The 13,794-nt window shown below is 47.4% G+C and overlaps 1 protein-coding gene across 3 annotated transcripts in view; it reads left to right on the top strand.

The window, feature by feature from the left end:
• Positions 1-13,794, top strand: part of zswim2 (zinc finger, SWIM-type containing 2) — a 68,057-nt gene that overhangs the window by 38,988 nt on the left and 15,275 nt on the right. For all 3 annotated transcript variants that reach the window (XM_070874810.1, XM_070874811.1, XM_070874812.1), the window contains 4 exons: positions 8,815-9,066; positions 10,823-10,907; positions 11,401-11,528; positions 13,310-13,469. In XM_070874810.1, the coding sequence (XP_070730911.1) occupies positions 8,815-9,066; positions 10,823-10,907; positions 11,401-11,528; positions 13,310-13,469 (625 nt within the window). The remainder of the gene's footprint in view (positions 1-8,814; positions 9,067-10,822; positions 10,908-11,400; positions 11,529-13,309; positions 13,470-13,794) is intronic.

The raw sequence follows: 13,794 nt of genomic DNA, 5'->3' as shown, positions 1-13,794 counted from the left end.
GGCCTATAAAAGGCCCAGCGGGTGTTCCACAGGCAGCGGCAGTCAGCGAGAGGTGGGAGCAGCATGGTGAGGCCTATAAAAGGCCCAGCGGGTGTTCCACAGGCAGCGGCAGTCGGCGAGAGGCGGGAGCAGCGTGGTGAGGCCTATAAGAGGCCCAGCTTGTGCAGCTCCAGCCGGGAGAAAAAGCAGAAAAGAAGTAGAAAGGAATCAAAAGGTGACGTCACAGCCAAAGGGGTAAGTGATTGGCTGGTGATTGGTAAGTAGTTTTTCTTTTTCTTTTTATATCAGTAAGTAACCTGTAACAGTGTTGTCACCAATTTAAGTGTATCTAAGGGTTAAGTGATGGCAGGAGAGCTCGGTCACGTGATATGCTCCTCCTGTACCATGTGGGAACTCAGGGACACTTCCGGTGTCCCTGACGACTACATCTGCGGGAAGTGTATCCGCCTCCAGCTCCTGACGGACCGCATTGCGGAATTGGAACTGAGGGTGGATTCACTCTGGAGCATCCACGATGCTGAGAATGACGTGAATAGCACGTGTAGCGAGTTGGTCTTACCGCAGGAGAAGGGTCCACAGCCAGCTAGGGAATGGAAGACTAGCAGGAAGAGTAGTGCAATGAAGTTAGTGCAGGGGTCCCCTGTGGTCATCCCCCTGCAAAACAGATACACTGTTTTGAATACTGTTGAGGGGGATGACTCATCAGGGGAGGGCAGCAGCAGCCAAGTTCATGGCACCGTGGCTGGCTCTGTTGCACAGGAGGGCAGGATAAAGAGTGGGAGAGCGATAGTGATAGGGGATTCAACTGTGAGGGGAATACATAGGCGTTTCTGCGGCCGCAACTGAGACTCCAGGATGGTATGTTGCCTCCCTGGTGCAAGGGTCAAGGATGTCTCGGAGCGGGTGCAGGACAATCTAAAATGGGAGGGAGAACAGCCAGTTGTCGTGGTGCACATTGGTACCAACGACATAGGTAAAAAAAGGGATGAGGTCCTACGAAACGGATTTAAGGAGCTAGGAGCTAAATTAAAAAGTAGGAACTCAAAAGTAGTAATCTTGGGATTGCTACCAGTGCCACGTGCTAGTCAGAGTAGGAATCGCAGAATAGCGCAGATGAATACGTAGCTTGAGCAGTGGTGCAGCAGGGAGGGATTCAAATTCCTGGGGCATTGGAACCGGTTCTGGGGGAGGTGGGACCAGTACAAACCGGACGGTCTGCACCTGGGCAGGACCGGAACCAATGTCCTCGGGGGAGTGTTTGCTAGTGCTGTTGGGGAGGAGTTAAAGTAATATGGCAGGGATGGGAACCAATGCAGGGAGACAGAGGGAAACAAAAAGTAGACAAAAGCAAAAGACAGAAAGGAGATGAGGAAAAGTGGAGGACAGAGAAACCCAAGGCAAAGAACAAAAAGGGCCACTGTACAGCAAATTCTAAAAGGACAAAGGGTGTTAAAAAAACAAGCCTGAAGGCTTTGTGTCTTAATGCAAGGAGTATCTGTCATAAGGTGGATGAATTAACTGTGCAAATAGATGTTAACAAATATGATGTGATTGGGATTACAGAGACGTGGCTCCAGGATGATCAGGGCTGGGAACTCAACATCCAGGGGTATTCAACATTCAGGAAGGATAGAATAAAAGGAAAAGGAGGTGGGGTAGCATTGCTGGTTAAAGAGGAGATTAATGCAATAGTTAGGAAGGACATTAGCTTGGATGATGTGGAATCTATATGGGTTGAGCTGCAGAACACCAAAGGGCAAAAAACGTTAGTGGGAGTTGTGTACAGACCTCCAAATAGTAGTAGTGATGTTGGGGAGGGCATCAAACAGGAAATTAGGGGTACATGCAATAAAGGTGCAGCAGTTATAATGGGTCACTTTAATATGCACGTCGATTGGGCTAACCAAACTGGGAGCAATACGGTGGAGGAGGATTTCCTGGAGTGCATAAGGGATGATTTTCTGGACCAAGGTATGAGGCGTGAATTGGCTAGGATAGATTGGCGAATGATACTTAAGGGGTTGACTGTAAATGGGCAATGGCAGGCATTGAGAGACCGCATGGATGAACTACAACAATTGTATATTCCTGTGTGGCGTAAAAATAAAAAAGGGAGGTGGCTCAACCGTGGCTATCAAGGGAAATCAGGGATAGTATTAAAGCCAAGGACGTGGCATACAAATTGGCCAGAAATAACAGCGAACCCGGGGACTGGAAGAAATTTAGAACTCAGCAGAAGAGGACAAAGGGTTTCATTCGGGCAGGGAAAATGGAGTACGAGAAGAAGCTTGCAAGGAACATTAAGACGGATTGCAAAAGTTTCGATAGATATGTAAAGAGAAAAAGGTTAGTAAAGACAAACGTAGGGCCCCTGCAGTCAGAATCAGGGGAAGTCATAACGGGGAACAAATAAATGGCAGACCAATTGAACAAGTACTTTGGTTCGGTATTCACGAAGGAGGACACAAACAACCTTCCGGATATAAAAGGGGTCAGAGGGTCTAGTAAGGAGGAGGAACTGAGGGAAATCCTTATTAGTCGGGAAATTGTGTTGGGGAAATTAATGGGATTGAAGGCCGATAAATCCCCAGGGCCTGATGGACTGCATCCCAGAGTACTTAAGGAGGTGGCCTTGGAAATAGTGGATGCATTGACAGTCATTTTCCAACATTCCATTGACTCTGGATCAGTTCCTATCGAGTGGAGGGTAGCCAATGTAACCCCACTTTTTTAAAAAGGAGGGAGAGAGAAAACAGGGAATTATAGACCGGTCAGCCTGACCTCAGTAGTGGGTAAAATGATGGAATCAATTATTAAGGATATCATAGCAGCGCATTTAGAAAGAGGTGACATGATAGGTCCAAGTCAGCATGGATTTGTGAAAGGGAAATCATGCTTGACAAATCTTCTGGAATTTTTTGAGGATGTTTCCAGTAGAGTGGACAAGGGAGAACCAGTTGATGTGGTATATTTGGACTTTCAGAAGGCTTTCGACCAGGTCCCACACAAGAGATTAAAGTGCAAAGTTAAAGCACATGGGATTGGGGGTAGTGTGCTGACATGGATTGAGAACTGGTTGTCAGACAGGAAGCAAAGAGTAGGAGTAAATGGGTACTTTTCAGAATGGCAGGCAGTGACTAGTGGGGTACCGCAAGGTTCTATGCTGGGGCCCCAGCTGTTTACACTGTACATTAATGATTTCGACGAGGGGATTAAATGTAGTATCTCCAAATTTGCGGCTGACACTAAATTGGGTGGCAGTGTGAGCTGCGAGGAGGATGCTATGAGGCTGCAGAGTGACTTGGATAGGTTAGGTGAGTGGGCAAATGCATGGCAGATGAAGTATAATGTGGATAAATGTGAGGTTATCCACTTTGGTGGTAAAAACAGAGAGACAGACTATTATCTGAATGGTGACAGATTAGGAAAAGGGGAGGTGCAACGAGACCTGGGTGTCATGGTACATCAGTCATTGAAGGTTGGCATGCAGGTACAGCAGGCGGTTAAGAAAGCAAATGGCATGTTGGCCTTCATAGCGAGGGGATTTGAGTACAGGGGCAGGGAGGTGTTACTACAGTTGTACAGGGCCTTGGTGAGGCCACACCTGGAGTATTGTATACAGTTTGGTCTCCTAACTTGAGGAAGGACATTCTTGCTATTGAGGGAGTGCAGCGAAGGTTCACCAGACTGATTACCGGGATGGCGGGACTGACATATGAAGAAAGACTGGATCAACTGGGCTTGTATTCACTGGAGTTCAGAAGAATGAGAGGGGATCTCATAGAAACGTTTAAAATTCTGATGGGTTCAGACAGGTTAGATGCAGGAAGAATATTCCCAATGTTGGGGATGTCCGAACTAGGGGTCACAGTCTAAGGATAAGGGGTAAGCCATTTAGGACCGAGATGAGGAGAAACTTCTTCACCCAGAGAGTGGTGAACCTGTGGAATTCTCTACCACAGAAAGTTGTTGAGGCCAATTCACTAAATATATTCAAAAAGGAGTTAGATGTAGTCCTTACTACTCGGGTGATCAAGGGGTATGGCGAGAAAGCAGGAATGGGGTACTGAAGTTGCATGTTCAGCCATGAACTCATTGAATGGCGGTGCAGGCTTGAAGGGCCGAATGGCCTGCTCCTGCACCTATTTTCTATGTTTCGATACCGGACTTCGTTGCGGACCTTCAGCGCTTGGTCAGCCTCTGTAAGTTCACAGACGCCTGCAGGGGGGAGATGTTAAGGGATTTCTTTATTGAGGGCATTGGTCATGCTGGGATTTTCAGAAAGCTAATTGAGACCAAGAACTTGACCTTGGAAGTGGTGGCGTTGATGGCTCAAACCTTCATGGCGGGGGAGGAGGAAACCAAGATAATATACGCGTGCAACTCTGCGTCCAACGTGGCGATGGATCAGGGAGTTAACATTCTAAACGCGACTCAGAACCCCGCAGGCAGGCAAGGGCAATTCAACACCACCCAGGCAGCAACAGACTCTAGAATGGGTCCTCAACAGAGACAATGGCAGGTTGACCAGACATTTCCGCCATCACGGCGGACAATGCGTCCCGGGATGGGGCCATTAACACCCATTAACAGAGTGCTCAAGAGTAATCAAAGAGACAATCAGAGAGGAATGCCTGGTAACAGCCCTTTTGTTCACAACAATCTCAGCTCATGCTGGAGGTGCGGGGGCAGACGTGCTGCAAAAACCTGTAGGTTTCAACAATTGATCTGTAGAAATTGTAACTTCAGTGGACATTTAGCCAGAATGTGCAGGAAGCCCGTGGCGAGGCTAATTTACGAGGCAGGTGAACCAGAAGAGGGGTCTGCAAGGCAGGTTGATGCTTCGGACAAAGCAATGGACGCTGAAGTTCAGCGGGTTCATGTGGCAAACATCCACAGCTCATATACCAAAACGCCACCTATGATGATGAAAGTCCTATTAAATGGCATCCCGGCACACATGGAGCTGGACACAGGGGCCAGCCAGTCACTTATGAGTGTCCAACAATTCAAGAAACTATGGCCACTCAGAGCTAGCTGATCGAAACTAGAACACATTGACACGCAATTACGGACGTACACCAAAGAGATCATCCCAGTGCCAGGCAGTGCAATGTTGGTGGTCACACATAATGGATCAGAGAACCGGCTGCCACTCTAGATTGTCCCAGGAAATGGTCCTGCGCTTTTGTGGAGGAGCTGGCTCGCCAAGATGAACTGGAAATGGAGGGATGTGCATGCCATTTCATTTGTGGAGCGAAGTTCATGCTCACAGGTCCTACAGAAATTCGAGTCACTATTTCAACCTGGTGTCGGGACTTTCAAAGGTACCAAAGTAGTGATACGCATCACCCCGGACGCCAGACCAGTGCACCACAAAGCCAGAGCTGTGCCGTATGTGATGCGGGAGAAAATTGAGAGTGAGTTGGACAGGTTGCTAAAAGAGGGCATAATTTCGCCCGTTGAATTCAGCGACTGGGCAAGCCCCATCGTCCCTGTCCTAAAAACGGATGGCTCGGTCAGGATCTGTGGCGACTACAAGGCCACCATCAACCGAGTGTCACTACAAGGCCAATACCCGCTTCCGAGAGCGGAGGATCTTTTTGCCACGCTGGCAGGCGGCAAGCTGTTCACCAAGTTGGACCTCACTTCAGCCTATATGACCCAGGAACTGCCCGAAGAATCCAAGCTACTGACCACCATCACCACGCACAAGGGGCTGTTTATCGACAACAGGTGTCCGTTTGGCATTCGTTCAGCAGCCGCTATCTTTCAGAGGAATATGGAAAGCCTGCTCAAATCCATCCCCGGAACAATCGTATTTCAGGACGACATCCTTATCACAGGTCGAGACACCGAGGAACACCTCCACAACCTGGAGGAGGTGCGACGCCGACTGGACCGGGTAGGCCTGCGACTAAAGAAGTCCAAGTGTGTGTTTTTGGCCCCAGAGGTCGAGTTTTTGGGTAGGAGGGTTGCCGCAGACGGGATCCAGCCTACCGAATCCAAAACGGAGGCGATTCGTCGTACGCCCAGGCCCAGCAACACATCGGAGTTGCATTCATTTCTGGGATTCTTGAACTATTTCGGGAACTTTCTGATGAACTTAAGCACATTGTTGGAGCCACTACATGTGCTCCTGTGTAAGGATTGCGATTGGATTTGGGGGAACTGTCAGGAACGGGCTTTCAATCAGGCGTGGAACCTGCTTTGTTCTAATAAGCTGTTGACTCTGTACAACCCCTGTAAAAAATTGGTTTTGACTTGTGATGCATCATCCTATGGGGTTGGGTGCGTGTTGCAGCAGAGTAATGATGAGGGCCAACTCCAACCTGTGGCTTATGCCTCCAGGTCGCTCTCCCAAGCAGAACGGGGATATAGGATGGTTGAAAAGGAAACACTCGCATGTATCTACGGGGTGAAAATGATGCGGCAGTACCTTTTGGGCAGAAGATTCGAGTTAGAAATGGACCACAAGCCGTTAACATCCCTGTTGTCAGACAGCAAAGCTGTCAATGCCAATGCGCCAGCTGGCATACACCGATGGGCTCTCACGCTGGTTGCGTATGACTACACCATACGGCACCGGCCAGGCACCGAAAATTGCGCCGATGCGCTCAGCAGGCTTCTACTGGCCACCAGTGAGGGGGCAGCGGAGCAAAGCGCTGAGATGGTCATGGCGATTGATGCCTTTGACAGCACAGGCTCCCCCATCACAGCCCGCCAGATCAAAATCTGGACCAACAGAGATCCCCTCCTATCCTTGATTAAGAAATGTATCCTGACTGGGGATTGGGCGCCCGCACACGGAGCATGCCCCGAGGAGGTCAGACCGTTTCACAGACGGATGGATGAGCTCGCCATCCAAGCCGACTGCCTACTATGGGGCAGCCAGGTAGTCATGCCCCAGAAAGGAAGGGAAGCATTCATCGGGGAACTCCACAGTGCGCACCCAGGCATCGTGCTAATGAAGGCCATTGCCCGGTCACATGTATGGTGGCCGGGAATTGACTCAGACCTGGAACATTGTGTTCGCAGGTGCACGACGTGTGCCCAGCTGAGCAATGCCCCCCAGGGAGGCCCCACTCAGCCCGTGGCCCTGGCCCACTAGGCCATGGTCACGTATTCACCGTTCATGGGAAAAATGTTCCTCATTGTTGTTGATGCGTACTCGAAATGGATCGAGTGCATCATATTGATTTCGTGCACGACATCCAGCACTGTGGAGAGTCTGCGTGCGGTCTTTGCGACCCACGGCTTGCCGGACATCCTGGTTAGCGACAACGGCCCGTGTTTCACTAGCTATGAATTCCGGGAGTTCATGTCGGGTAATGGCATCAAACATGTCAGGATGGCACCGTTCAAGCCGGCTTCCAATGGCCAGGCGGAACGTGCGGTCCAAATCATAAAACAGGGCATGCTCCGGATTCAAGGACCCTCCCTTCAATGCCGCCTATCGCGCCTCCTGCTGGCCTATAGGTCCGACCGCATTCGCTCACGGGAGTCCCGCCCATGGAACTACTCATGAAACGTACACTTAAAACTCGGCTGTCCCTCATTCATCCTGTTCTGTCAGACATTGTTGAGGGCAAGCGCCAGTCCCAAAATGAGTGCCATGACCGTAACTCAAAGGGGAGATGTATAGAAATCGATGACCCTGTATTTGTTCTTAATCACGCTTTGGGGCCCAAGTGGCTTGAGGGTACTGTAAGACAAAGAGGGGAATAGGGTCATAGTGGTCAGACTTAACAATGCACAGATATGCCACAAGCATCTGAACCAAGTAAAAAAAAGGTTCAGCATGGACACTGAGGAACCTGAGGAAGAACATGAGATGTTGCCCACACCACCGCTAGTGAACGAGCAACAAGAACATTCAGCAGCTTGCACAGTCTCTGTGGCCAGGCCGGAATCACCACAGGTGACAGAGACGCATGCCACAGCTCAACAACCAGAGCCCCAACTGCGGCGCTCCACGAGAGAGCGTCGACCGCCTGAAAGACTTAATTTTTGACCCCATAATACGTTGGGGGGGAGATGATGTCATGCATGTAACCTTCATGTAACTGTAACCTTCATAACAACACTGCATACTGTATACACCTAAGAAATGCACACCTTGACCACAGGGGGTGAACTTGTGGGAGACACTCCTTACCTGGTCATCCAGATATATAAAGGGAGGTCCCACGCAGGGTCATCACTCCTTGGTCCTGTGAATAAAGGTTCTGGTCACAGAGTGACCTTGTCTGCAGAATGTGCCTCATGTGAATTTCTAGTAGTGTGTAAGGACGTTACAAACCTGACACACCTAAATGATGTGAAGCCCGAGCGGTGGGAAGCTGCTGAAAAACTTGGGAAAATGGTAAGTACCTGGTAAAATTAGTTTTAAATACCTCTAAATTACCTCTTAATTATGTTAATTGGCTGGCCCACCACTTGTTGTCGGGTCTGCGAACGGCAGCCAGATCCGACGCTTTGGAAACTGACAAGGAGACGGATTCAGAGCTGGATCTGGCCCCGCTGTCAATCTCGGCCATTTTGACAGCGGGCCCGCCTCCAAACCCACACTCCCAAGGCTGGTAAGATTCCTGCCTAAGTTAGCACTTGGCTAAAAATCTTTATCCCCCAGCGCAAAATTTTCTCTGGTAGCGCTTCGTTCATTTTCAGCGGCCTTTAACCTGAGGCCGCAGTGACACCAGTAACTCTCGTGGCCGCGAATTCTTTGCCCTTTATCTTTGTGGATTCCCATCTTCTTATTCATCATAGTGCTTAATCAACTATCCTTGGTGACTATTTTCTTTTTTAATACAGATATAGCTGTGGTAACAGTGTCCATATCAGATGTATGAAGATTTGGGCGGAACACCAGGCAAAGACTGAGAATGAAAACATCATCAAGTGTCCTCTCTGCAGGGAGGAGTTTGCACCACTGAGTCTCCTGCAAGAAGAATTTAGAAACTCCACCAGACTTATCATGGCAGCAGAACGAGAGAGACTTGACAGGCACCTCGGAATTCCATGCAATAACTGTCAGGCTTGTCCAATTCAGGGCAAATGTTACAGGTAAACAGATTGGCGTTTTGCATGAACAAATATTAAATACATGATATAGTGCCTTGGTTTTGTTTAAAGTGTCTTATACTACCTGTTGCTTCTTTTATAACAGTTTTTATAACATTCACAGTGCAGAGTCACAAAGATACTGCCTGCTATGAGGAAATACACAATACAAAGAAGGACTTGCAAAATATGGAGTTGTTTTCATTTGATCAGGGGAGATTATGGAGTAATTTGATAGATTCAAATCATGAAGGGATGCGACGGCATAGATAGAAACAGAGGGGGCGAAATTGCCCTCCCCCAAACGGGGCGGATAATTCGAATTAAATGATTATTCTTCACCCGAATCCTTGGGGTAGAGAATAGAGCGATTTTGGCCTCGTAAACTTTTTCAAATTATCCGAGTGGTGTTTCGGGTGGCTGACTCGGGGCAATTTCGGATAGATTTGCCCATCCACCAGCCCTCAGTCAGAAAGGCCTTACCGCCCCATCACCCCTGTGTTTCCTAACCTCCATTGGCTCCCGGTTGAAACAATGCATCGATTTCACAATTCTCATCCTTGTTTTCAAATCCCTCCATGGTTTCGTCCCTCCCTAGCTCTGTAATGTCCTCCAGCCCCACAACGCCCCCCCTCCCCAGAGATGTCTGCGCTCCTCTAATTCTGCCCTCTTGAGCATCCCTGATTATAATCGCTCAACCATTGGTGCACATGTCTTCTGTTGCCTAGACCCCAAGCTCTCGAAGACGGAAGCCATTGTTTTCGTTCCCTGCCATAAGCTCCGTTCCCTAGCCACTGACTCCCTCTCTCTCCCCAACTTCTGACTGAGGCTGAACCATACTGTTCGCAATCTTGGTGTCATATTTGACCCTGGAATGAGCTTTTGACCATATATGTGCAGCATAACTAAGATCGCCTATTTCCACGTCCGTAACATCGCCCATCTCCGCCCAAACCTCTCCACCTCTCTACCTCTCTTTCCTCCTTCAAGATGCTCTTTAAAACCTATCTCTTTGACCAAGCTTTTGGTCACCTGCGCTGATTTCTACTTATGCAGCTCGGTGTCAAATTTTTATCTGATAACACTCCTGTGAAGCACCTTGGGACGTTTCACTATGTTAAAGGCACTATATAAATACAAGTTGTTGTTGTGTTCTATTCTGGTGGCTAAATGGGTAAATGTACAATGTTGTTTGCTAATGGGCCCCACAGACTGAGAATGTCTGAGGTTCAATCCCAGGCCTGAGTGAGCTGGCTGATGGTAGAGTACTACAGTTAACCTCATTGTCAACACTAAGATGGAAAACATTACCCAGGATTCCTGTTCACTGAATCTTGCTGGGTAGTGTACACGTGAATGCTGAGTGTGGATCAGGGTTGACGGTGATATTTCCATAGTCAAATTTCCTGCCAACACTCACTGTAGGAGATCACATATGAAGAATGGCCAACTGGGTGAGGTAAGGAAGGGTGCTGGTGGCCATGGAACTATACCCCAACAAGAGTTACCACCATAAGGAAAGGAATGGAGAAAAGGGATGGTGGGGGGGGTGGGTGGTGGTAGGGAACAACCATGAAGTTTTTTATGAGGGAAAAGAAAGATTAGTCAGTCGGAGCCCAATTTAAAATAAAGGTCTGCTATCATCCATTGAACTGAACTACAAATAGAGTTCATGTTGGTTTTGTGCATTGCAAGGGTAATTATATTTAATGAGTTGATGCAAGCATTGTTTCTGTTTTCCCTCCATATTCTTCAAAAGATGTTTGAACTGTCCTGATTTCCACCTTTGTCAGGAGTGTTTTCCATGCTTGAACCATCCTCAACACGAGTTCACTTTTCGAGAGGTAATTGTAATTGCTTCGATTACAATGTTTTAAATGTTGTACATATTTATGGAGCCAAGAAAAAGCAATTGTGGAAAAACATTACCTGTAGTAACAAATACTTAACTAGTGATAATCACGGAGTGTGATATGAGGAAAACATATGAGTAACGCAAATAGGCAATAAATTAAGCATCAATAATATTGGGAAAGCTCTGAAGTTTCCTAGTTGGAATGCCTCTCAATCGTATCTAGACCTGGAAAGGATGACATTCCACCTTGTCAAGAGGGTCACTCAGGAAAATGAGATTATGGATCAGGTGGACTGGAAGTGAAACTTAATATATTCCATAGAAAGTAGTTATTTTTAAAGTGTTGAGATCATTCTCAATGAATAGTTTGTAAAACATTCTTTTTTGCATTAGTAAATGCTAAAAGTATTGGATGTCCACAATCAAAACATCTATTCATGTTTTTCTAAACACCAGAAATGGGTGATTTTTTTTAATTTTAGAAGAGAAATCAGCGTTGGAAACCACTACAACAGGTTTCCAGCCTGCCTTTACCACTAGCAATGATCAATGATCTAATGAATAGAGAGATAGTTTCCAATGACTATGATCTACTTCTGCAATTAGACAGGTAAGTGATTTTCAGGCTGTTTTGACATTTTGGGGGTAAATTGCGTAACGCCTCATTTGGGGGCGATAACAGCCGCGAAGTAAATGTTCCTCCACCAGGCATGGAAGTCCCATCCCGCTTGCGATATTGGGGTTATCGCCCCGAGAGCAAGTGGAGCACAAAATAACACACTCCAGTTGCTCTGTGGGGCACGAGCGGGGCAGAAGCAAACGGAGAGGGATGCAGCGCTATGCCCTCACACACGTAGCACTGCCGTATAAAAGGGGCATTCCCCTTCATTATAGGGAATGGCCAAGCTGCTGACTCTGCAGTTCCCTACCTGGACCACCGGGGAGCAGGGTTCTGTGGCATCAGCCCTGCATCAGTGGAGTGCCGAGCTGCCAAATCGTGACATGGACCCCATGTTCCGCAATGCAACAGGCCGCAACCGGTAAGTCGGACAATTTTTTTTTGGCAGCGCCACATCCCCTCTAACTAGCGCCCCTACAACTTGGTACATGCCCACTGAAGCTGTCACTGTCATCACCCAGCGCACCTTCAGGGAGCGCTCCCAAATTTTCGCTCCGAGCTGAAAACGAGTCACTGCACACGGTGATGACGTCATTATCGCCCACGCTACCGGTTACTGTCGCCACTAAACTCCCGCAGAATTTAACAGGAGTTGTTAGCAGCACCGTGCCTGGGCAAAAAGGGTGCTATCGGGAGGCGCAAACAACCCCAATTTCTCCCCCTGTAAGTTTTATCCACTGGTGATAAAATAGGATGATGTGCTATAGATCTGCTTTATGGACCAGAACACAATCAGTAGAATCTTTCACTTTTTTTTAAACTGAAAGCCCACGTGAAGGGCCAAGGCCCGTTTGTGCAAAACAGCAACAGGGCTGAAAATGGGAAAGATGACAAGATAAACCAAGCAGTAGTGTTAGGTGATCCAAAGCTTGGCTCGAATAGTATTATACAGAAAGTGATTCAGGACAATGGCGGACTGGCTCCCCGAAAAGTGCAGGATTTTAATAGAAAAAGAGGGACGTCAATAACAGCGCTATAGAATCATTCATGGGAGCATTCAGGAAATCTTCAATTTTCCAATATGGCCAGTCCACCCTTGATTCAGGGGGAAAATGATTGGGATTGAAAACCGCAACCTTCTTTTGAATTTGGAATGTTTATTTCATGATAGCAAGTCCATTATTTATAAAAGAAAGAAAGACTTGCATTCATATAGTGCCTATCATGACCTCAGGACTTCCCAAAGTGCTTTATAGCGAATGAAGTACTTTTGAAGTGTAGTCACTTTTGTAATGTAGGAAACACAGCAGCCAATTTGCGTACAGCAAGCTCCCACAAACAGCAATGTGATAATGACCAGATAATCTGTTTTTGTTATGTTGATTGAAGGATAAATATTCGCCAGACCACCGGGGATAACTCCCCTGCTCTTCTTCAAAATAGTGCCATGGGATATTTTACATCCACTTAAAGAGCAGATGGGGCCTTAGTTTAATATCTCATCCGAAAGATGACACCTCCGAGAGTGCAGCACTCCCTCAGCACTGCACTGGAGTGTCAGCCAAGATTTTGGTGCTCAAGTCTCTGGAGTGGGACTTGAACCCACAACCTTCTGACTCAGGCGAGAGTGCTACCAACTGAGACACTCAATGTAATACTTCAGTAGATGAAAACATGGGTTCTTAAAATGTACAGCGTCCATTCTTGTGTATTTGTTCAGTAATTTCACATTATTTATTTATCTGTGTAACATGTTACCCATCTATTCAAAGAAATCGATCCAGCACTGTGCCAGGACATATAGTGGTGTCTTTACCCTTGATAATAGTGAAAGAACAAAGCAAACTGCTTGTGCCCGGTCAGCAGTGCAGAGTCTGTCTAAAAGCATTCAGATTAAGGCAACAAGTTCGATTGCTGCCTTGTCATCATAAGGTAAGAGCAGTTTCTCATTTTACTATGTAAATTCTATCTTTATATATCAATTACAAAGCACATTTGGCATTAGTGTGTTGCATTATTTTACCAGCATCCATGCCAGACTTCAGTATCATCATCATATACATAGGCGGTCCCTCAAATCGAGGATGACTTGCTTCTACGCCAAAAAGGGATGAGTTCACAGGTGTTTCAATGAAGGACCTAATATTCCAGATCCTGAACTACATCCTGAAGGGTGGAAGATGCCTGTGCGTGGATTTTTTTTAACATGTGGTGGCCGTTGCACACCAGCCACCATACGGGCTTGACAGAGCTAGGT

The sequence above is a fragment of the Pristiophorus japonicus genome, chromosome 3, assembly GCF_044704955.1.
Source record: "Pristiophorus japonicus isolate sPriJap1 chromosome 3, sPriJap1.hap1, whole genome shotgun sequence".
NCBI classification, from domain to species: Eukaryota; Metazoa; Chordata; class Chondrichthyes; family Pristiophoridae; genus Pristiophorus; species Pristiophorus japonicus.
This window is presented reverse-complemented; position numbering and strand designations above follow the sequence as displayed.